The 23,933-nt window shown below is 41.3% G+C and overlaps 1 protein-coding gene and 1 pseudogene across 2 annotated transcripts in view; both read right to left on the reverse strand.

Annotated features, from left to right (window-relative positions):
* The window catches only part of LOC132382298 (guanine nucleotide-binding protein G(I)/G(S)/G(T) subunit beta-1), a 105,545-nt gene that overhangs the window by 41,599 nt on the left and 40,013 nt on the right, over positions 1–23,933 (reverse strand). For both annotated transcript variants that reach the window (XM_059952427.1, XM_059952428.1), the window contains exon 2: positions 3,719–3,816. In XM_059952427.1, coding sequence (XP_059808410.1) covers positions 3,719–3,775 — 57 coding nt within the window. In that variant the 5' untranslated portion in view covers positions 3,776–3,816. The remainder of the gene's footprint in view (positions 1–3,718; positions 3,817–23,933) is intronic.
* On the reverse strand, positions 13,465–14,310 carry LOC132381956 (patatin-like phospholipase domain-containing protein 4; annotated as a pseudogene).

Raw genomic sequence — 23,933 nt, forward strand, 5'->3', positions numbered from 1 at the left:
AGAAACCCACCAATTTAACCCTAGCCTAATCACCAATTAACCTATGATGATGAAATGCTTTGAGATTGGTCATGACTAGACCGAACACCTGCCTCAGCAAGGACCTGGACCCACTGCGATTTGCCTACCACAATAGGTCAATGGCAGATGCAATCTCAATGGCTCTTCACACACTTTAAACCACCTGGACAACACTAACACCCATGTCATGATGCTGTTCATCGACTATAGCTCAGCATTTAATACCATCATTCCCACGATCCTTAAGTTGTAGAACCTGCGCCTCTAATCAGACCTGACTTCCTAACTGGAAGGCCACAATCTGTACGGATTGGTGATAACATATCCTCCTCACTGATGATCAACACTGGTGCACCTGGGGGGTGTGTGCTTAGCCCACTGCTCTACTCTCTAAATGCCCATGACAGTGGGCATTATACTATCAAATACTATCTACACATTTGTTGATACAACCATTGTCAGTAGAATCTCAGATGGTGACGAGAGGGCGTATAGGAGTGAGATATGCCAACTAGTGGAGTGGTATCGCAGCAACAACCTGGCACTCAACATCAGCACAACGAAAGAGCTGATTGTGGACTTCAGGAATGGTAAGACGAAGGAACACATATCAATCCTCAGAGGGATCAGAAGTGGAGAGTGAGCAGTTTCAAGTTCCTGGGTGTCAAGACCTCCGAGGATCTAACTTGGTCCCAACATATTGATGCAGTTATAAAGAAGGCAAGATAGTGGCTATACTTCATTAGGAGTCTGAAGAGATTTGGTATGTCAACAAATACACAAAAACTTCTATAGGGTAGACAAAGGACATGTAGTAGACGTGGTGTACTTAGATTTTCAGAAGGCTTTTGACAAGGTGCCGCACATGAGGCTGCTTACCAAGATAAGAGCCTATGGAATTATAGAAAAGTTAGTAGCGTGGTTGGAGCATTGGCTGGTCCGCAGAAAACAGAGTGGGAATAAAAGGATCCTATTCTGGCTGGCAGCCAGTTACCAGTGGAGTTCCACAGGGGTCAGTGTTGGGACTGCTGCTTTTTACAATGCATGTCAATGATTTGGATTACAGTATTAATAGATTTGTGGCTAAATTTGCCAATGACACTCAGATAGTTGGAGGAGCAGGTAGTGCTGAGGAAACAAGAGAGCCTGCAGAGAGACTTAGATAGTTTAGAGGAATGGCAAAGAAGTGGCAAATGAAATACAATGTTTGAAAGTGTATGGTCATGCACTTTGGGGGAAGAAATAAATGGGCAGACTATTATTTAGATAGGGAGAGGATTCAAAATGCAGAGATGCAAAGGGACTTGGGAGTCCTTGTGCAAGATACCCTAAAGGTTAACCTGCAGGTTGAGTTGGTTGTGAAGAAGGTGAATGCAATGTTGGCATTCATTTCTAGAGGTACAGAATACAAGAGCAGAATGTGATGTTGAGGCTCTATAAGGCAGAAGTGAGACTACACTTGGAGTATTGTGTGCAGTTTTGGTCTCCTTATTTTAGAAAGGATATACTGACATTGGAAAGGGTTACGGTATGAGTAACCCTTTCAACCCTTGGGCTGTATTCCCTGGAGTTCAAGAGAATGAGGGGGAATCTCACAGAAACATTCCAAATGTTGAAAGACTTGAACAGATTAGATATAGGAAAGTTATTTCCCATGGTAGGGGATTCTAGGACAAGAGGGCATGCTTCAGGATTGAAGGATATCCATTTAGAACAGAGATCTGGAGAAATTACTTTAAACAGAGGGTGGTAAATATGTGGAATTTGTTGCCACAAGTGGCCAGGGAGGCCAAGTCATTGGGTGTATTTAAGGCACAGATAGGTTCTTGATTAGCTAGGGCATCAAAGGGTATGGGGTGAAAGCAGGGGAGTGGGGATGACTGGAAAAATTGGATCAGCCCATGATGAATGGTGGAACAGAATGGCCTACTTCTGCTCCTATATCTTATGGTCTTATGTACAATGGAGAGCATTCTGACAGGCTACATCACTGTCTAGTATGGGGAGGGGGCACCACTTGTACAGGACCGAAAGAAGCTGCAGCGGGTTGTAAATTTAGTCAGCTCCATCTTAAGGTACTAGCCTATAAAGTACCCAGGGCATCTTCAAGGAGTGGTGTCTCTGAAAGGCAGCGCCCACTATTAAGGTCCTCCAGCACCCAGGGCATGCCCTTTTCTGTTACCATCAGGTAGGAGGTAACAGATCCCTGAAGGCGCACACACGGTGATTCAGGGACAGCATTTTTCCCTCTGCCATGCAATTAGCATATGGGCATTGAACCCTTGGACACTACCTCGTTTTTAAAAAATATTATTTCTGGTTTTTGCACTATTTTTAATCTATTCAATATAGATATACTGTAATTGACTTATTTATTCATTATTATTTTATTTTGTTTCTTCTACATTATGTATTACATTGACCTGCTGCTGCTAAGTTAACAAATTTCACGACACATGCTAGTGATAATAAACCCGATTCTGATTCTAATGGTATATATTTGGACTATGGGTGGAAACTGGAGTACCCATGTGAAGGAATCAACTTGCTTAGAGAGGATGCTGGAATTGAACTCCAATGACCCAAGCTGAAATAGTTAACTTTAACACTACCGTGACGTCCCTAGGGATGGTAGCCGTGGATGAAGAGCAAAACAAGGACACGATCCAAGCTGATCTGGTGATTAAAATGACGAATGGTGAGGCCATGTGAGATAGAGCGATCTAGGGCTCAACTGTGAATGTGTGTCAAGACAGCTTAGATAAACATAAGCAGTAACCACACCTGTTCTATTACACTGCTTACAAGCAGCTCTAGCTGTAAGGGAGCAACCTGTTTTGATACTTTTGCCGACCCAAACCCTTTTATCCCTTCATTAACAGCCTCCAATTGTCCCATGAGAAAATAAAAAGCATACTTGTACATTTTAACTACTCCCTTAAAGTTTAAGTGCTCACAAAATATTAAGGAATATCATAGTGGATAGGAGCACTGCACATCAGTGAAGTCAGGGAGTTCATAAATGGAAGCTGTCATTTGTCTGGCTGCACTGATGCCTCCTAATGAAGGACTGGGTGAATCCCATTTTCCACACCTTGGAGATCAAGGCTCTTGAAGGGATCTGAACTGCTTGTCAGAAGTTTTCTTTTTAATTCAATCTCAGGATACAAGAGGCATTAGCACATTCAACATTTGTTGCCCTTGACCCAAGTGTCCTACTAAGCCATTGCAAAAAGCAACTGAAGCAATGGGTCACATTCCAGTCAGAATGAGCAATGACGCAGTTCTCTATTTTATGACAATCTAGTTACTGAAGTTGTTTTTTTCTGTAGAAAAAAGATCTTATAATTGATGTGTAATAAAAATGACAAGTTCAGGCTGTCTAGTAAATTACCTACTCTGCACTATCATACACACAACACTAAGTGATCAGGGCAGAGGGGGAAAATAGCTCTGATCAGCCACAAGAAATACTCCCCACTGGCTCTTCATAATTCAACATCACAAGCTGGCCAGAAGCATCTCTTCTGCCTCACCAAATCATCAATGCTAACCACATACTACTCAGAATTTGACTATGTGCAGTTGTACAGACAAACCCCATATAGTCTAAAGCACTCACACATCTACTCACTCCCGTTCAAGTTAAATTGTGACATTGTTGTAATAGTTCACATGGCAGTGATGTAATACTCACTCGGATCTGATTCTTCAGTTGCTCAGCCTCCTGACGTAATTGCTCCAGCTCACTCATTTTCCTGGACTACGCTTGCCTCCACTGCAACACTCCAATATCTTGAAAACAAACAAAAAGAGGTCATCTCTTGAAGGTGATCACTGATTGGGTAAAATAGACATCTAAACAATTTCATATAATCTGGTTTATTCACTGAGTGAATGGCATTTTTCTCATTTTTCCTTTTACAAAGGTAAAGATGAAGGAATTGAACTATAAACATGAAGCGACAAATGTTTAGTAAATTACATTTTAGTCATTCTGAGCAGTAAACTCTGATCAAACTTTCAAAATGTGCTGACAACTTTATTCCATACTTTGCAGACTTAAAAGGTATTCACTGAAACCGCACCAAGTATATTGAACAATTTTATAGATAGGATAATGGACCACATAACTTCTCTCCATATTTTATAAAATCACTTTATTTTAAACGTGCAGCAGCCAAGACAAGAAGAATGAAATCCCCAACCACCATCATATCAGGACTCCTGCCAACCCCCCTCAAAAATCAAGTTACATACTCACTATTTTCCTGAGGTTCTAAATGCCAGCTTGGCCTACTGCTTCATCATTTTCGGTCTAGGCTATTCAATACCTGCGAATTGCAGAGTCTTTGCAATAGTATCATTCACTCAAGGTTAAGGGTTGTTGATTTCACTGCTTAGCCAAATCGGTTTAACAAAAACCTGTTAATTATACAAACTCCTGGCAATCCATGACCCAAATCCAGATACTGCCAGAAGACAGTTTCTATTTATGCTATTATCTTTATGTTAAGCCAACTGAAATACAGCAGATACATCAAAGAGAAGGCTCTACTGTGGAAGCAATAGAACTAAATGCTTTGTGCTAAGAAACTAGCAAAAATTGTGCAAAAAATCTAATCAATGTAGAATTACAGAAAGCCTGTTTGGCAAGCACGAGAAAGAAATCTACCATGAAACAATCTGCCGGAGGAACTCAGCAGTTCAAACATCTAAATGACAAAGGGAATTTTCAGTACTGATACAGGGATTCAACTCGAAATGTTGACAGTTCCTTTCCTACTGCTGGACATGTTGCATTCCTCCTGCAGACTGTTTATTACTCTAGATTCCAGCATCTGCACTTGCTTGTTTCTCATATCAATAATAGAGACATTGACTCAGATTTGATGTACAAAATAGAATGGACATTTCCATCTGAAAATGGACTTTTGCTCGAAGGCACCTATATTTCACACTCCTGAACAATCTTAACAATCAAACTGAAGTAACTTTGACCAACTAATTTTCTAAACTTGCGTCAGCTTTCCCTACAGGTAAAATAATTGTTATGCAAATATATGCTTCTATCAATTAAATTTACAACAGCATGGTTAACTAAACTGTCACTGTGCTACTCACCCAGATGCCAGCTTTATTTTGAAGTAAACTGCAACTGAGGAGCACTTCGCCTTACCCACAAACTGGCTCCCAACGTGCACATTCATTGGACTAGTCCAAACTGAGCTTGTGGTTAGGACAATGACACCAAATCCTTTAATCTTTTTATGAAAAAACATGCCTGGGTTAAAGCTATCAGAACAAGATCTAATCCATAGGGCTGTCAGTACCATTTACTGTTCATTGGAGTAAATGACCTCTCATTGTAATCACACCAATTTACTCAGATGCAATATTGCTTTAATTTCCTCAGTGATATATCACCACTGCTCTAATATAGATCGGGTGATGGGGCAGTAACACCAAGGCCACAAAGTTAAAGTAAATTTTCCAAAGTATTTGCATGCTACCATAAACCAGCTTGAAGTTAATTTTCTTTCAGGTACAGAAAAAAAGGAAATACAATGGAATTTACAAAAAAATTATGCATAAGCAATGACTGACAAACAACCAAAATGCAAATAAGATTAACACCTGAGTTGTATCAAGTCCCTGAAAGTCAGTATGTGGGTCACAGATTCAGGTCAGAGTTGAGGTGAATGAAGCTATCCACACTGGTTCAGGAGCCTGATTGCTGTAAAGTAAAAACCGTTCCTGAACCTGGTGGTATGGGCCTCCTGTCCAATCGTAGTGAGGAGACAGCTTAGCCTGAATGGCAGGGATCTTTGATGATGGATGCTACTTTCTTGTGGCAGCTCTCCATGTAGATGTACTCAATGGTGGGGAGTGCTATGCCTGCGCTAAACTGGGCTGTATCTACAAAATTCTGTAGTCTTTTCCATTCCTGAACATTGATGCTTCCATACCAGGCCAGGGTGCAACCAGTTAGGATGTGCTCCTTGAAGCATCTACAGAAGAGTTTGATGAAGTTTTTGGTGACATGCAACTCTCAGCAAACTTCTAAGAAAGTAGAGTGCTGCCATGCCTTCTTTGTAATGCCAGTTACATGCTAGTACCATAACAGATCCTCTGTTCTGTTAACACCAAGGAATTTAAAGTTATTGACCCTCTCAACCCTGATGAGGACTGGCTCATGGACCTCCAGCTTCTTGCATGCAAACTTTCCAGCATTTCAACAACCATTTTACTGATCAGTTTTTAATCTGAATTTCCTTCGAGATAAAATGGACTTACTTTTCTTAACCATTGTGGAATTCCAAGCATTTAGAACCAATGATCTTTCCAAAAGCAGTCACTTTACTCATCTATCCCAATCTGCACAAAAGATCCTACAAGGTGCAAGACAATGACCAATTCATGACCATGTTCTGTCAGTTAGAAAACAAGGGCCTACTGCAATCATTCTGAGCTGCTAACATTGCATTTCCCCAAGTGGACAGCTGATTTACTAAGATATGTATTGACACATGCTGAGGGACTGAAAACAAGAAATGCACAGACAAGAACAATTTAAAGCTCTGTTCTTTTACAACAGGCAACAAACTAGCCAATTTTCTATTGATAGAACAGAAAGATCACATTGTGTAAACAATCTATCATTCTTTCCAGTTCTATACTACATAAATGTTTTCAAGAGATGCAATGTTTTCAGTTTTCTTTTATTACGGTAATCTTGGACAAGTCATTATCAGCTATGTTTAAAATAACAGCAGGATCTTTGTGCTACCCATCAGTGAAGCACAGTATGCCACCATCAATAATTTAAAAATAATTTGGATTGAATCACATTGGTTAAGTGCAAACTAGCAGATAAGAGTTGGGAGCTGCTACAGACATTGCAAACTGAGATGTTACTGTGAGTAAGAGGGAAGAGACAGTAAACAACTCAGTGATACAAACATTGAATTTTCCTACTTCAGGTAACCACACGCCCTGTGCTCTCTTTCCCACTTTTCTGCTTTCCCACTCTGTCACGCAGTTTCATTTCCCCTCGCCAGGTCAGTTCCATCTTTCTATCCCCCACATTAATAACCTTCTCCTGGCCCTCTGCTCAATTGGTTCTATTTATCACCTTCCTTCCTTATCAGATTGAACACCTGTATCTGCTTGTTTCTTCTTTTCAACTTTCACCCTTCTTGTCTACTTCTGCTCCCAAACCCCCCAGACTTTTTCCTCTTTCCTTACTTACCACTACCCTCTGACTTCTGACCATTCTTTCCCACCTGGGTCTATTCCCTCTTCATCTAGATCCAGCTATCACTTGCCTCACCCCTCCCTCACTTATTTATACTCCACACTAGGGGCTCCTAACTTTTTTTTAATGCCACCGATCCCTACCATTAACCGAGGGGTCCAAAAGAACCCAGGTTGGGAACCCCTGATTTACACTCTCAGTGCTGTAATGCTTCTTGCAGAGCGAAGGGCATGACAAGAAGTCATGGTCATCCACTGCAACCAAGGAAGATCCCTGGTCATCATCACGCCACTGGCTATGGGAACTTGCTACTGTTTGCTACATAAGAAGGATGATTTCAAAAATACAGTGGCTGCAGAGTATTTTGTGACTTCAAGGAAAAAGTGAAGATGCTGGAAATATGAGAAGAGAAAAATGCTGAAAATTTAGCTGAGAAACAGGTCCTCTGGCCCACCATGCCTCAAGTGACCTTTCATGCACCACTCCTTAACTGTATTTTCCCCTCTATAGCTTAGTGATTCATGTGCTCATTCAGAAGTGTCTTGTATGTTATTCAAGATTCTGCCTCCACCTTGTTATAAACTGTGTTCCAGAATGGAACCACACTCTGGAGAGAAAAAAATACTCAAGATTTCATCTAAACCTCATTGCTCACCACAATCCCATGCCTTCTGGTCTTATAACACCTCTGCCATAGGGAAAATACTGAATTTTGTACATTTCTTTCTCCAGAGGTGCTGAGTTAACTAATATTTGTACTTTTATTTTTATGCTATATAAGCACATTATAACTTGTATTTGTACTTTTATTTTTATGCTATATAAGCACATTTCAAACCAGAGGTCTGGGCACAAGTTCACTTCTCAACATGAATTTAAATTCAAGTTACATACATTGGAGTAAATAGCTCATCTCAATAACACGCCTATAGTGAAAATCTGCCTAGTTTGCATTACAGACCAAGATGTCTAATTAAACCCTGTGATCACTTCAATTGCCTTACAATTCATGGGAAAATTAGGACTAGCAGTAATTTCCAGTGATGTCCAACTTTCATGCATATATAAAAACAATGCAATCACACTGAATTTGTCTCACTTATATCGAAGAACAATCCAGTATTTGTAAGAACTTTTAGGGTCAATACCTCACATAGAGTTAAGCTAATTAAAGTACTTCAAACTGTGTACTTGGCATCTGATTTACAAAAGGCACACAGTTCTAATCATATTGTGTGGGGAAATAAAACAAGACGCCCTAATTCTCAAATTATGCCATGGGATATTGTGTACTTTGGAGCAGCAGACTGAAGATTACAAGTGTCAAGGAACTTGGGAATAGCTACAAATCAAGGTCTCCGTAACCTTATACACCGATGCCAATGAACGAGCAGACACTGTAGAAGGTAGCAACTATCTCTGCTTTGAGATATTTCAGGAAATTCAAGATTCAAAATTAATGTCATTTCCAGTACAGAAGTGTAAAGGAGAACAAAATGACAGTTATTCCAGATCCAAAGCAGCACAAAGAACACTAATAATAACAGTAATAAAAACAATAAGTATAAATATATCAGATAGCTTTTATACAGATTGATTGTATGTCCATAAAGTGATAAGTGTCTTATTGCAACAACTTTCATTGCTCTCTTTGAACTTTACAGAACCTGCAGAAAAGGTGTATATATATATACACACATACATACACACACACACACACACACACTCAAGAATATGTTAAAGCTTTAAGTATAATGACTTAAGCTAAGAAAATTTTGAATAAGTAAAATATAGATCAAGGTTTTATAACATGCAAACAGGCCCTTCAGCCAATTCATCCATGAAGTCTATGTGAGGTAGTCCCATCTGCTTATGTTGGGTTGATATCCCTGAACCTTTTCTAACCATGCATTGTTATTGGACCTGCCTCTACAGCTCAGCACATATACCTATTAACCTGCGTGAAAAAGTTGCCTCTCTAGTCCTCTTTGAATCTTTCCCCTCTCACTTAAAATCTATATTCTCCAGTTAAGACATTGAACCTACACTATGCCCTTCACAACTTTACAAATACAAGGTCACTCCACAGCATATACAGTCAGCCTACCAGTTACTCCTTTTAACACAACCATACCCCCTCCCGACACACCCTAGTTTCAGCAATATAACTATAACCACATGCTAAACTTTGACTCGGAGATTAAGAACGAGCACAATGGGATTAAAAACATCAGCTTGCATTAATCCAGTTTATGCTTTTTAAAAAAAATTCATATTGGCATTGGTTTATTACTGACACATGTACCGAGATACAATGAAAAGCTTGTCTTGCATACTGTTCATACAGATTGGATCGTTACACAGTGCATTGAGCTGGAATAAGGTAAAACAATAACAATTCAGAATAAAGTGTAAAAGCTACAAGAGGAAGTGAAGTGCAGGTCAATGATATGGTGCAAGATCATAACGAGTTTGAATCCGTCTTAATGTATAAGAGGAAAGAAGCTGTCCTTGAGCCTGGTGGTACGTGATTTCAGACTTTTGTATCTTCTGCTCAATGGAAGAAGGGAGATGAGAGGATGTCTGGAATTGGCAGTGAGAAGTATAGACATAGTTCATTGGAGGCAGTTCATATGTAAAAGGCAGCTGGACAGCTACAAGGCTAGGAAGGGTTAAGAGAAGAGGTTCCCAACCTTTTTATGCCTTGGACCCATACTATTAACTGAGGGGTCTGAAGACCTCAGATTGGGAACCCTGATCTAGAGTGATGTGACAAGCACATGCAAGTAGGGCTAGTTTAGATGGGCACCTTGATTCAACTGAAGGGTGCTAGTGCTGTAGCAGCTAGCATAACACTTTACAATGCCAGCTATCGGGGTCCAATTCTGTCCACTGTCTATAAGAAGTTCTGCCTGTGAACATGTTGCTTGTGTGAGATGCTCCAGTTTCCTTCCACATTTCAAAAATGTATGAGTTAAGGTTGGTTGTAGATATGCCACGTTGGCATCGTAAACATTGTGACATTTGCCAGCTAGCTCCAGCACATCCTCAGACTGTGTTAGTTGCTGGCACAAATGACATATTTTGCTGTATGTCTCAATGTATATGTGACAAATAAAGCTAATCTTAGCTGTTTCTGTGTGGTGCAGCTCTATGACTCTAAATCTTTAGTGGATTTGCTCAACAGTGACCCTTGCTTAAATGTTTGCTTTAAAACCAAGATCACAAAACTTGATGGGCCAAATGACCTGATTCTGCTCCTGTATCTTATGGTCTAAAACAGGGGTGGGCAAACTTTTTGACTTGTGGGCCACAAAGGGTTCTTAAATTTGACAGGGGGGCCGGACCAGGAGCAGATGGACGGAGTGTTTTGGTAATACACCTCATAAGAGAAAATAAAATATCATGGGATATGTAGAAAACATGTGCTTTAATTTCAATTGAAAATGAACAAATGCATTACAACAAAATATCTGTCTTTGAAGTCCCATGGTATTTAGCTATTTATTGAAATGACTTTTAAAACACTGAAAATTAAATGAATAAAATACAGCTTTTTTTAATAGTAACAGTTATTATTTTAAAGCACTGAAAATTCTGTTATCCTTCAAGATATTATCATCATCACTCTCCTCCTGACTGTCTTTATTTCAAAAACGGTAGGAGATGCAGGTCTACTTGTCCTGCTCCTTCTTATTCAATTGTCCCCTGTGCCAAAACTCAACGACCAGCACAAGGACAGAACAGTGACAGCGCACCAGTATGCGGAGCGCATTATTTGATCTGGAGCGCATTTTTTATTTTGAGAACGTACGTGCACCTGCGCACTACTCATGTCCATCACTTAACAGAAATGATATGTAACATGTAAGGCTTATTGAAAAAAATATTTTCAAATGCATTTTTTACATAACACAAGGAAGAAACTTATTTTTAATTTCAGTGGGAACAGTGTTGTTGGTCTCCCTTTTTAGCCAGCGCATCAAAGTCTGGATTTAGTTTTGTTGTGGCAATTCTCAGGATGGATCTGAGGCGTTGGTCAGTTAACTTGGATCTGTGGCTGGCTTTGTTGATGTTCATGACGCTGAACGCCTGTTCACACAAATAGGTCGAGCCGAACAAAGAGTAAAGCGCAAATGTGGAGTAATACGCTGCACCTCAACAAAGGTCAATGTATATAGAGTGCGTCATCTATTGGGAAAACGCCAGAATTGCGGGGAAAAAACGTTAACAAGGTTTATTAATATAATTTCATCAAGTCTGCGGGCTGGATTAAAAAGCTTAACGGGCCTCATATGGCCCGCGGGCCGTAGTTTGCCCATGCCTGGTCTAAAATGAGCTGTTAGGGAACTCAGTCAGTACCTGTGGAGGGAAATGGACAGTTGGCGTTTCAAGTTGAGATCCTTCATAACCCCCTAATAAAATCAAGAGTTTAAATCCATTTTTTCACAGCTTGTGTCAATGCACACCATGCCAAATAAAAAAAGATTTGCAAGATTCAATGAATTACTGCAAAGTAGTTTTTATTCCGCAGAAACCTCACAGCATAGAAACATAGAAAATAGGTGCAGGAGTAGGCCATTCGGCCCTACAAGCCTGCACCGCCATTCAGTATAATCATGGCTGATCATCCAACTCAGAACCCTGTACCTGCTTTCTCTCCATACCCCCTGATCCCTTTAGCCACAAGGGCCACATCTAACTTCCTCTTAAATATAGCCAATGAACCGGCCTCAACTGTTTCCTGTGGCAGAGAATTCCACAGATTCACCACTCTGTGTGAAGAAGTTTTTCCTCATCTCGGTCCTAAAAGGCTTTCCCTTTATCCTTAAACTGTGACCCCTCATTCTGAACTTCCCCAACATCGGAAACAATCTTCCTGCATCTAGCCTGTCCAATCCCTTTAGAATTTTATATGTTTCAATAAGATCCCCCCTCAATCTTCTAAATTCCAGTGAGTATAAGCCTAGTCGATCCAGTCTTTCTTCATATGAAAGTCCTGCCAGCCCAGGAATCAATCTGGTGAACCTTCTCTGTACTCCCTCTTCCAAGAATGTCTTTCCTCAGATTAGGGGACCAAAACTGCACACAATATTCTAGGTGCGGTCTCACCAAGGCCTTGTACAACTGCAGTAGAACCTCTCTGCTCCTGTACTAAAATCCTTTTGCTATGAATGCCAACGTACCATTTGCCTTTTTCACCGCCTGCTGTACCTGCATGCCCACCTTCAATGACTGGTGTACAATGACACCCAGTTCTCGTTGCATCTCCCCTTTTCCTAATTGGCTACCTTTCAGATAATAATCTGTTTTCTTGTTCTTGCAACCAAAGTGGATAACCTCACATTTATCCACATTAAATTGCATCTGCCATGAATTTGCCCAATCACCTAACCTATCCAAGTCACCCTGCATCCTCTTAGCATCCTCCTCACAGCTAACACCGCCGCCCAGCTTTGTGTCATCCACCAACTTGGAGATGCTGCATTTAATTCCCTCGTCTAAATCATTAATATATATTGTAAACAACTGGGGTCCCAGTACTGAGCCTTGCAGTACCCCACTAGTCACTGCCTGCCATTCTGAAAAGGTCCCGTTTACTCCCACTCTTTGCTTCCTGTCTTCCAACCAATTCTCTATCCACATTAATACCATACCTCCAATACCGTGTGCTTTAAGTTTGCACACTAATCTCCTGTGTGGGACCTTGTCAAAAGCCTTTTGAAAATCTAAATATACCACATCCACTGGCTCTCCCCTATCTACTCTACTAGTTACATCTTCAAAAAATTCTATAAGATTCGTCAGACATGATTTTCCTTTCACAAACCCATGCTGACTTTGTCTGATGATTTCACCTCTTTTCCAAAGTGCTGTTATCATATCTTTTGATAACCGACTCTAGCATTTTCCCCACCACCGATGTCAGACTAACCGGTCTATAATTCCCTGGTTTCGCTTTCCCTCCTTTTTTAAAAAGTGGGGTTACATTAGCCACCGTCCAATCCTCAGGAACTAATCCAGAATCTAAGGAGTTTTGAAAAATTACCACTAATGCATCCACTATTTCTTGAGCTACTTCCTTACGCACTCTGGGATGCAGACCATCTGGCCCTGGGGAATTATCTGCCTTTTATCCCTTCAATTTATCTAACACCACTTCCCTACTAACACTTCCCTCAGCATCATTGAACCCTTTGTGGTAGATAAATGTTAAAATCCTCTCTTGGTTGGGTGGGAACAACGCATGATTGAGCCTGACAAAATTTGCGATGGACAAAATGAAATCTTGCTTTGCGATCGTGATGTATACATTTTTTTGGTCTTCCATCTTGGGGTCAGATATCCAACTTGCCACTGAAAGGTGATACAGTCAAGGTCCTCCCACTGGATAAGATCGGAAGCCTGTTTGTCAGCCCACCATCAATCCAAGATTCTCCTTTGTACTCCATGGCCCTGAACTCAATGTAGAGTGGCTCAAAGGTTCTGGCAAGTAGAACCGTCATGAGATCCTCCCTGGTAGGAAACGAGGAGATCATACAGTTTTTTTTAATAAGAATCTTGGCATTTGTGACGGAGACATGGAGCCAGCCGTGAGCTTTCGTGTGTGCATCAGCTGTAAGTATCGAGTTCATGCCCTCCCTAAGAAACTTCATAAAGTCATAGCCAGGGGTTATTGCTCAAAACATGTCTCCTGACATCAGCGGCAACCTCGTAGGTAAATTCTTTACATTGCTCTAATGTTTCGGGTTGCGTAAGCAGAATGGCAACGACCATGGCTCCACCAGAAGCTCCAGCATAGTTCTGCATCTTACCAAGGGGTTTGTGCCCATGTCTGTGCAGGGCAACTGCTGCACCCAGCTGGTAAATGGCCATAAATTCGCAGGCACTCAAAGTCAGGTGTAACACCATGGCGCTGCCAGTTCAGTAACACCCCCAAAGCCACGAAGCACCCGAACACTTCGAGCAGGGACCCCGGTTACTTCCATCCACTCCGTCTGCACTAAGGGCTGCTCATAGCAACCCAGCTTATGCTTTCTAATATGATAGAATATTTATAATTATCACAATGGAAATTTCAGATAACATTTTTCAGCCAATGACTAAGGCCCGAACATACCAGAACTCATTTTAAATTTATTTCATTAGATAGGTATATTAATTGCAGTTCAGAGATTTTAACAAATGTTGCAGATTTGATGTTAGGAATTATTTGCAGCAGTCTTGAATAAATCACTGTTGTAAAATGACATCCAGGCTTAGAATTCAATGATAGTCAGTTAAAGCTTAATATTTAGGATTCAATTATAGCAATGCAAGATTGAAACAGTGGCATTTAAACTGCATTTTTCATAATCGTAGGATTCAAAGTGCCTTACTCTTAGTTGAGTAGCAATGAATTCTGGCCATGGCTGTAATGCAGAAATCATGAAACCTAACAGCAAGATCCTACAAACATCACTGTGATGATAATTAGGGAGCAAATTTTGGGTGCTAGCTGTCAGACTGAAACTGGACCACTCAGCCCCTCCTCAGCTTCAAAATAATGCACATGATTTTTTTTTACATTCAACTGAGAGAACAGGATTACTGTAAAATGTTCAAAAGAAACACCAATGCTTTTGAACAAAAAAAAATCCTAAAAAATGTAGGAGGTATGGCCCAGTACATCATGGGTAAATCCCTCCCCACCATTGAGAGTATTTTTAACGTATCATTGTCGTAGGAAAGCAGTAGCCATCATCAGGGAACTCCGCCACACAGGATCTGCTCTCTTCTTGCCGCTGCCATCAGGTGGTGGTACAGGAGCTTCAGTACTCACACCACCTGGTTCAGGAACAGTTATTACCCCTCAACCATCAGGCTCTTGAACCAAAAGGAGGTAATTTCAACTCAACTTCACTTGCCCCATTACCGAAATGTTCCTACAAACTATGAACTCACTTCCAAGGACTCAACTTGCGTTCTTGATATTTATTGTTTATTATTATTTCTCTTTGCATTTGCATAATTTGCGCATTGGTTTAATGTTCAAGTTGATGTAGTCTGTTATTGATTATTATTCTGTTATGGTTATTATTCAGTTGTGTATTTATTGAGTATGCATGCAAGAAATTGAATCTCAGGGTTGTATATGGTGACATACAAGTACTTTGAACTTTTACACTAATGAAAATAAAAGGACCCAAATTTGCACTTGAAGATTAAAACATTCTAGTTCTCACAATGGAACAGCAAGTATGAAGAAAATGGTCTGATCCAAGAAAAAGGGTTTTACTAGATGCTCCTACATATACAGATTACACTGGCAGCTAATTTCAACCCAACTCAGCAGTAACACACAAAATGCTGGAGGAACTCAGCATGGAAATGAATGAACAGTCAATGTTTTTGGCTGAGACCCTCCGATGATGATCTCCTGACCCAGCTGTCCTTGCAGAGTTGCTCCAGCATTTTGTGCACGCTGCTCTGATTTCCCAGCATCTACTGAATCTCGTAATAACTCAGCAAGCATTTCAAGTCACATTCACATGGGTGACTCAATTTTAATTATAAACACATTTCAATGTACTATATTTTATTAACTAAAATGAAAATGAAGCCAACCATAAACCACTGATTTAGGTAAGTGCTTTGAATTACCTGAAACATACTGTCCCTCCAACATGAAAAATCTGCATTTATCCCCCATATAAAGCACTGATGTGATTTAGCATGAATTAAATGATGGCTCTAGTCTATCAATTCTAGCTGAAGCTATTATCCAACAGAACTACAGGATCCCCTCAGGTAATTAGAAAATAATGAGCAGCATGTTGCCGATTACCTCTCTTCATACATGCTCTATTCCAACCTTTCAAGCAGCATTCAATTACTTCTGTCAGCAAAGCACCAGCTGGTACTGCAGAGTTGATTAATCCCAGCACCACACATTCAGCCAGGCTTTGTGACAATTTTTAACCTGTCATGCTGCCTGTGGTTGCTTCTGGTGGAATCAATGGAGCCTGAGAACAAATAACTCTTGAGTGGTACCTATATGGTTTCTGTAATAAGCAACACCTCTCAGTTATAGAGCACGTCCAACATCAACTGCTTAAGAAAGCTGTGAGTCAGCTGGTTGCTCACTTGCAACCATCGATTTTAATGGCAGCAGAGATCAAAAAGACTACAAGAAAATTGCTGGGATTCCCAGGAATCTCAGTGCTCCTAATTATGTGCACATTAGAGAATGGGGAACACTTTGCTCATGGCTAAGGTGCCATTTGACTAAAAATAATTTGCAATTTTCTTAAATAATTCAAAAACAATTTGAACACTGTATGAACAACCTTGATGTAATTTGGTCAAGACAACTGAAAAGTACATCTTCATCTTGTACTGCAAAACCCCAAACTGCAAGGGAAAGACGCCTACAAATACACCAACAAAAAGCATGATACCTCCCACAATGCAGCATATTCATTACTAAATGGACATTGAGGCTTAAAGCATGCTTATGTAACCCTGAAAAATAGTACTCTGAGTCAGGATCAACTCCACCATGGACAGTCCCAAGCCCGACTGTGAAAGAAAGGTAGGGCATGGGGCAAAAATCCCATTCCATAAAAACCCAATGCTAAATAAATTCCAACAAAAGCTCCAGGGGATCTCATCCAAGAAACATGGGGAGATATAGCCACTGTATCAGTAATCCAGAGACCCAATTATATATGGGGGACATGAATTCGAAACCCAGGATGGTGAATTTGAATTCAATAAAAAAATTTGATGATCATGAAACCCCATCAATTGTTATAAAAAACCACCTGGTTCACTAATGTCCTTTAGGGAAGGAATACTGGTGTCTTTACCTGCTCTGGCCTATGTGACTCCACACCCAAGCAATGTGGTTGACTCTTAAATGCCCTCTGAAATGGCCTAGTAAGCCATTCAGTTGTATCCAACTGCTAAAAAGAAAATAATAAGGAATGAACTTGGACCGATAACCTAGCGTTGACCTAGGCACTGAAAACGACAATGGCAAAACCAACCCTGTCAACCCTGCAAAGTCCTCCTTACTTAACACCTGGGGACTTGAGCCAAAGTTGGGAGAGCTGTCTCACAGACCAGTCAAGCAATGGCCTGACATGTTTGTACTGACAGAATCAGACCTTACAATTAACATTCCGGACTCCACTAGCACCATTCCTGGGTATGTACTGTCTCACCAGCAGGACAGACCTAGCACAGGTAGTGGCACAATGGTATATAAGTACCCTGGCCCTGGCAACTCTCAACATTGACTTTGGACCCTATGTAGTCTTACAACACCAGGTTAAACATGGGCAAGGAAACCTCCTGCTGATTACCATGTACTGTACTCCATTCAGCTGACGAATCAGTACTTCTCCATGGAGGAGGCACTGAGGGTGGCAAGGGCACAGAATGTACTCTGGGTGGGTGACTTCAATGTCCATCACCAAGATTGGCTCAGTAGTTCAACCAGAGACCTGGATGGTCGAGTCCAACTGGACACAGCTACTAGACTGAGACTACAACAGGTGGTGAGGGAACCAACAAGAGGAAAAAACACACCTCATTCTCATCAATCTGCCTGCTGCAGAAGCATCTGGCCATGATAGTCTTGGTAGAATTGACCACTACACAGTATTTCTGGAGACTAAGTCCCATCTCCACATTGAAGAAACCCTTCACCATGTTCTGGGAAGTTAATGGGATGGACTTTGAACAAATCTAGCAGCCCAAGACTGGGCATCTATGAGGTGCTGTGGGCCATCAGCAACAGCAGAATTGTACTTAACTACAATCTGTAAACTCATGGTCCAACATATCCCCCACTCCAACTTTACCACCAGGCCAGGAGATCAACCCCGGTTCAATGAAGAGCGCAGGAGGGCATGCTGAGAACAACACTAGGTATACCTCAATATGAGGTGTCACCCTGGTGAAGCCACAGTACAGGACTACTTGCATGCCTAACACCATAAGCAGCAACTAAAAGACAGAGCTAAGTGGTCCCATAACCAACGGATCAGATCTAAGCTCTGAGGTCCTGCCACATCCCACCATGATTGGTGCTGGACAATCAATCAACTCACTGGAGGAGGCTCGACAAATATCCCCCATCATCAATGATAGAGGAGCCCAGCATAGCTGTGCAAAGGATAAGGCTGAGGCATTTGCAACAATCTTCAGAAGTGCTGAGTAGATGATCCAGCAAGGCTTCCTCCAGATGTCCCCAGCATCCTAGATGTCAGTATGTAGCCAATCCAATTTACTCCATGTGATATCAAGGAACAGCTGAAAGCACTGGATACTGCAAAGGCTACGGGCTCAGACAAAATCTCACAATAGTCCTGAATTCTTGTGCTCCAGAACTTGCCGCGCCATTAGCCAAACTGTTCCAGCACAGCTACAACACCGGCATCTACCCGGCAATGTGGAAAATTGCCCAGGTATGTCCTGTACACAAGAAAAAGAATAAATTCAACCCAGCCAATTACCACCCTATCTGCCTACTCTCAATTATTAGCAAAGTAATCAAAGGGGTCATCAACAGTGCCATCATTCAACATCTACTCTGCAATAACCCGCTTATGGATGCTCAGTTTGGGTTCCGTCAAGGTCACTCAACTCCTGACCTCATCACCTCCTTGGCCCAAATATGGATCAAAGAGCTAAATACCAGAGGCGAGGTGAGAGTGATAGCTCTTGACATCAAAGCAGCATTTGACCGAACATGGCATCAATGTGCCCTAGCTAAAATGGAGTCAATGGGAATTAGGCAGAAACCCCTCGATGGTTGAAATCATACTTGGCACAAGAGGATGGCTGTGGTGATTGGAGGTCAATCATCTCCTCTGCAAAACATCACTGCAGGGGCTCCTCAGGGAAGTGCCCTAGGACCAACCATTTTCAGCTGCTTCATCAATGACCTACCTTCCATTATAAGGTCAGAAGTGGAAATGTTCACAGATACTGAAACAGTTCATACCCAAATGCAACAGGACCTGGACAATATCCACGCTTGGGCTGATAAGTGCCAAGTAACATTCGAGCCATTCAAGTGCCAGGCAATGACAATCTCCAACAAGACGTTTTAACCAGCGTCCCTTGATATTCGGCAGCACTACCATCACCGAATCCTCTATCAACTTTTGGGCAGGGAGGGGAAGAGGGGGGGGTTACCACTGACAGGAAACTGCACTGGTCTAGCCATATAAACACTGTAGCTACCAGAGCAGCTCAAAGACTAGGAATCCTGTGGTGTGTAACTCACCTCCTGATTCCAAAGCCTGTCAACCATCTACAAAGCTCAGGTCAGGAGTATAATGGAATACTTGCCACTCACCTGGATGAGTGCAGTTCTACCAACACTCATGAAGCTTGACATCATTCAGCACAAGGCAACTTGCTTGCTTGTTACCCCTTTCCACATCCAATCCCTCTACCATCGACGAACAATTGCAGCAGTGTCTACTAACTACAAGATGCACTGTAACAACACACCAAAATACCTGTTTTGGTCAACATTAACCTTACCTAGAAGAGACTACAGATGCAGGAAACCTAGAACACAAAAAATGCTGGAGGAACTCAATGGATTAGGCAGCATCTATGGATGAAAATTGATAGCTGATGTTTTGGGATTAGATCCTTTAATAAGACTGCCTCAGCAGGACACGATCTCTGGTCATAAAGACCTATCTGATTGCTTATAGGCTCTTACCTCTATCTGGCTCAGTCTGGCGTTCAACCTTCATGAGCCCAACCATCATTCATTGGGCCATATCTCACCACTAGACCTCTCCTCCAAACTGGCCATGTTCCCTCTCCATCTTTGGCCCTGATGCAAAGTTTCAACCCCATAATCAACAATTCCTCTTCTGCCTCAGCTGTTGTGTGCCCCACTGGGTTCCTCTAGCAGATTTGTTCCAGATTCCAGTCTCCTCCGTCTCCATGTGACAGGAGTTAACTCTCCTTACCTTTTCTGATCTGGAATCTTTGCCATCATGGGATAGCACTGAATAATTTATCATGGTCTGGACAGATGGGGACTGCTCACCTGATTCCACTTCTTAGCTGTAGCCATAGAATCAGCTTCACTATTTTATTCCGTGCTCATACCCGTGCCTCTGCTGTACATTAATCTATTCTTAACACCCTTTTTATTCATCTACATGATACCTCTAAAGTGCCTAATAAAGTGAATCAATTTCCACATATACACAGATGATACAAGCTACATACCACCATATTTTATCTCCCTTCTTTCTGGGAAAAAAAGAGGTTAATATCAACCACTGGATGAGGAAAACTGGCATGATCAGATTTACCTTCAGGTTCTGCAACTAATTTTCTGACCATTCGTTCATTCATGTCTGCTTGTAACTTTGCTGCCGTAACAAATGTCAAGCACTTATGCCTTGTAGCTCCACTTCCATAAAGTAGCTTCGTTCCATATAGTAGCTTCGTTCCATATTAGTCAACCTGTTCTTAAAATCCTCATCTGTGATTCCGTTATGCAACAAATGCCATGACCAGTCAAACTACCCTTCACACCTAGAAATTAACCATGTTCAAATTTTCTTTGCTTGTAATCATTAAGCTTACTGAACTATGATGGTCCCTGTTAGGCAGACCTCAACTTACTGTAGTAAGGCCTTTGACAAGGTCCCGCATGGGAGGTTAGTTAGGAAGATTCAGTTGCTAGGTATACATGGTGAAGTAGTAAATTGGATTAGACATTGGCTCAATGGAAGAAGCCAGAGTGGTAGTGGAGGATTGCTACTCTGAGTGGAGGCCTGTGACTGGTGGTGTGCCACAGGGATCAGTGCTGGGTTCATTGTTATTTGTCATCTATATCAATGATCTGGATGATAATGTGGCAAATTGGATCAGCAAGTTTACTGATGATACAAAGAATGGAGGTGTAGTGGACAGTGAGGAAGGTTTTCAAAGCTTGCAGAGGGATTTGGACCAGGTGGAGGAATGGGCTGAAAAATGGCAGATGGAGTTTAATGCGGAGAAGTGTGAGGTATTGCACTTCAGAAGGTCAAACCAAGCTAGAACATACAAGGTAAATGGTAGGACACTGAGGAGTGCAGTAGAACAGAGGGATCTGGGAGTACAGATACAGTAAAATTCCATAAAAGTGGCGTCACAGGTGGATAGGGTCGTAAAGAGAGCTTTTGGTACATTGGCCTTTATAAATCAAAGTATTGAGTATAAGAGTTGGAATGTAATGGTGAGGTTGTATAAGACATCGGTGAGACCGAATTTGGGGTATTGTGTGCAGTTTTGGTCACCTAATTACAGGAAGGATATTAATAAGGTTGAAAGAGTGCAGAGAAGGTTTACAAGGATGCTGCCAGGACTTGAGAAACTGAGTTACAGAGAAAGGTTGAATCGGTTAGGACTTTATTCCCTGGAGCATAGGAGAATGAGGGGTGATTTGATAGAGGTGTATAAAATTATGATGGGTATGCGTAGAATGAATGTAAGCAGGCTTTTTCCACTGAGGCCAGGGGAGACAAAAACCAGAGGTCATGGGTTAAGGGTAAAAAGTTTAAAAGGAACATTACGGGGAGCTTCTTCACGCAGAGAGTGGTGGGAGTGTGGAACGAACTGCCAGATGAAGTGGTGAATGCGGGCTCACTTTTGACATTTAAGAAAAACTTGGACAGGTACATGGATGAGAGGGGTTTGGAGGGATATGGCCCAGGTGCAGGTTAGTGGACTAGGCAGAAAAATGGTTCCGCACAGCCAAGAAGGGCCAAAAGGCCTGTTTCTGTGCTGTAATGTTCTATGGTTCTATGGCACATTACAAGCCATTCAGCCCACAATTTTGTGCCGACCATGTAACCTACTTTATTTCATAACTGGTGTTTAACTATCCCTTCCAGTCTGCATTTTTATTTTGATGACATTTTAGTGAAGTATCTTAGTAAGATTTGCCTCAAAAGTATTAATTAAATAATATAACAACTCCACCATATATGGAACCAAGTTTGGGTGTGAAAGGAGGAGGGTCAGGCATGGGACTAGCAACCCCATCCCATGAAAACCCAGAGCTACAAAAACACCAATAGAAGCTCCAAGGACATCGTCCCCGGGAGGGGAAAGGATTTCAGATGGGGTATGCTTGTGAGACTTGAAAGACTGGCCCAGTACAGAGGACTCTGGGGAGCTGCTGTAAGCAGCCTATACTCCAGTAGGAGATAGGCTAAAAAATATAATAATAATTTAGGACTGCTCCACAACAACTAATTTCTTGCAATTCTTACAACTTTGCATTAAATGACTTATCACAAAGACTGCTGTATTTCTTAAACGTCCAACACAATCTTCAAGGCAACTTGGGAGCAGAAATACACGAGTCTTGCCAATACTGCCCTGACACCAACGTAAAATAAAAAAAATCAAAAGGAAACCAGAAATAATTGGAAAAAAATAATTTCATTATAATGACAGTTTTATTTTAACAGAGAGCACTATAACTCGCCAAAAATGCCAAACCTCCAGGCATTTGTATGCAGAGACTAGAGAATGACAGATTAATAAATGCAATAAAATAGAGCATGTAGGAAATGCAATGTGACCCTGGGATGGCAGGGGTAATTGGAATAAACACAGGACAGAAAGGGAGCAAAAACAAATGACAGAAACTGCAAGTTATTAAATCTGAGGGACTTCCCTCCATATACTGTGGCACAAGAAATTTTATGGCATCCAGTATTCAGCGAAAGAACGAACAATTTTGGTAATCAAAGACTTTGACTGATATGATTTATTTTGTGCTTAACCGGTTTTTCTGGCAGCTTGCAAAGCAGACTCGCTTCATCTCCCCTGCATTCATCAACACGAAATCGAACAGCTCCCTGAAGGAAGTACGATTAAAGTCGGAGCTTTCTGTTTCTAACAAGATGTTGGAAAGATGCTCCACTAAGATATCTAGGATCAGGTATCACAACCTCAATAGAAGGTATTCTGCTATAAGAAATTTATTCAGAGAATTGTGAAACTCTGCTATGACTGCCCCAAGCCTGGATGCAAGAGGGGGTTGGGTATGGAGCTAGCAATCCCATCCAGTAAAAACCCAAAGCTATGAAACACCAGCAGAAGCTCCAAAGACCATCCCTAGGAGAGGAAGGATAGACCAAAATGGGCTATGCCTGGGAAAACATGAAAGACTGGCCCAGGACAGAGTATTCTGGTGAGCTACTGTTGGCAACCTATGCCCCAGTAAGGGTGATGGACTTGAGAATTGTGAACTTTTGAAATTCACTACCCAGGAGGGTGCAGAGACTCACTTGTTATGTTTAAAACAACAGACTTTAAGGTATTAGAAGAATCCTTAGATCGGGATTAGTTTGAGAAAAGAGCCATGATTTTACTGAATAGCAGGGCAGGCACAAGAGGTTGATTGGCCTATTGTTGCTTCAACCAGATGGTTTAGCTCCCAGAGGTTTCCTTTCTACAAGCATTTATCTGCTTTTAGCATGGAAGTCACAACCAAATATATCTGTTGGAAAGAGTACAAAGAGGATAAACCATCATTTAAAAATTCTGACGATTTAAAAGTGGAAATAAGATTATTTGTGTAAAATTGGTACTTGATTTTATTTTCCCACTGAACTATTTCAAAAGCTGA

Source organism: Hypanus sabinus, chromosome 27 (assembly GCF_030144855.1).
Source record: "Hypanus sabinus isolate sHypSab1 chromosome 27, sHypSab1.hap1, whole genome shotgun sequence".
NCBI lineage: Eukaryota > Metazoa > Chordata > Chondrichthyes > Myliobatiformes > Dasyatidae > Hypanus > Hypanus sabinus.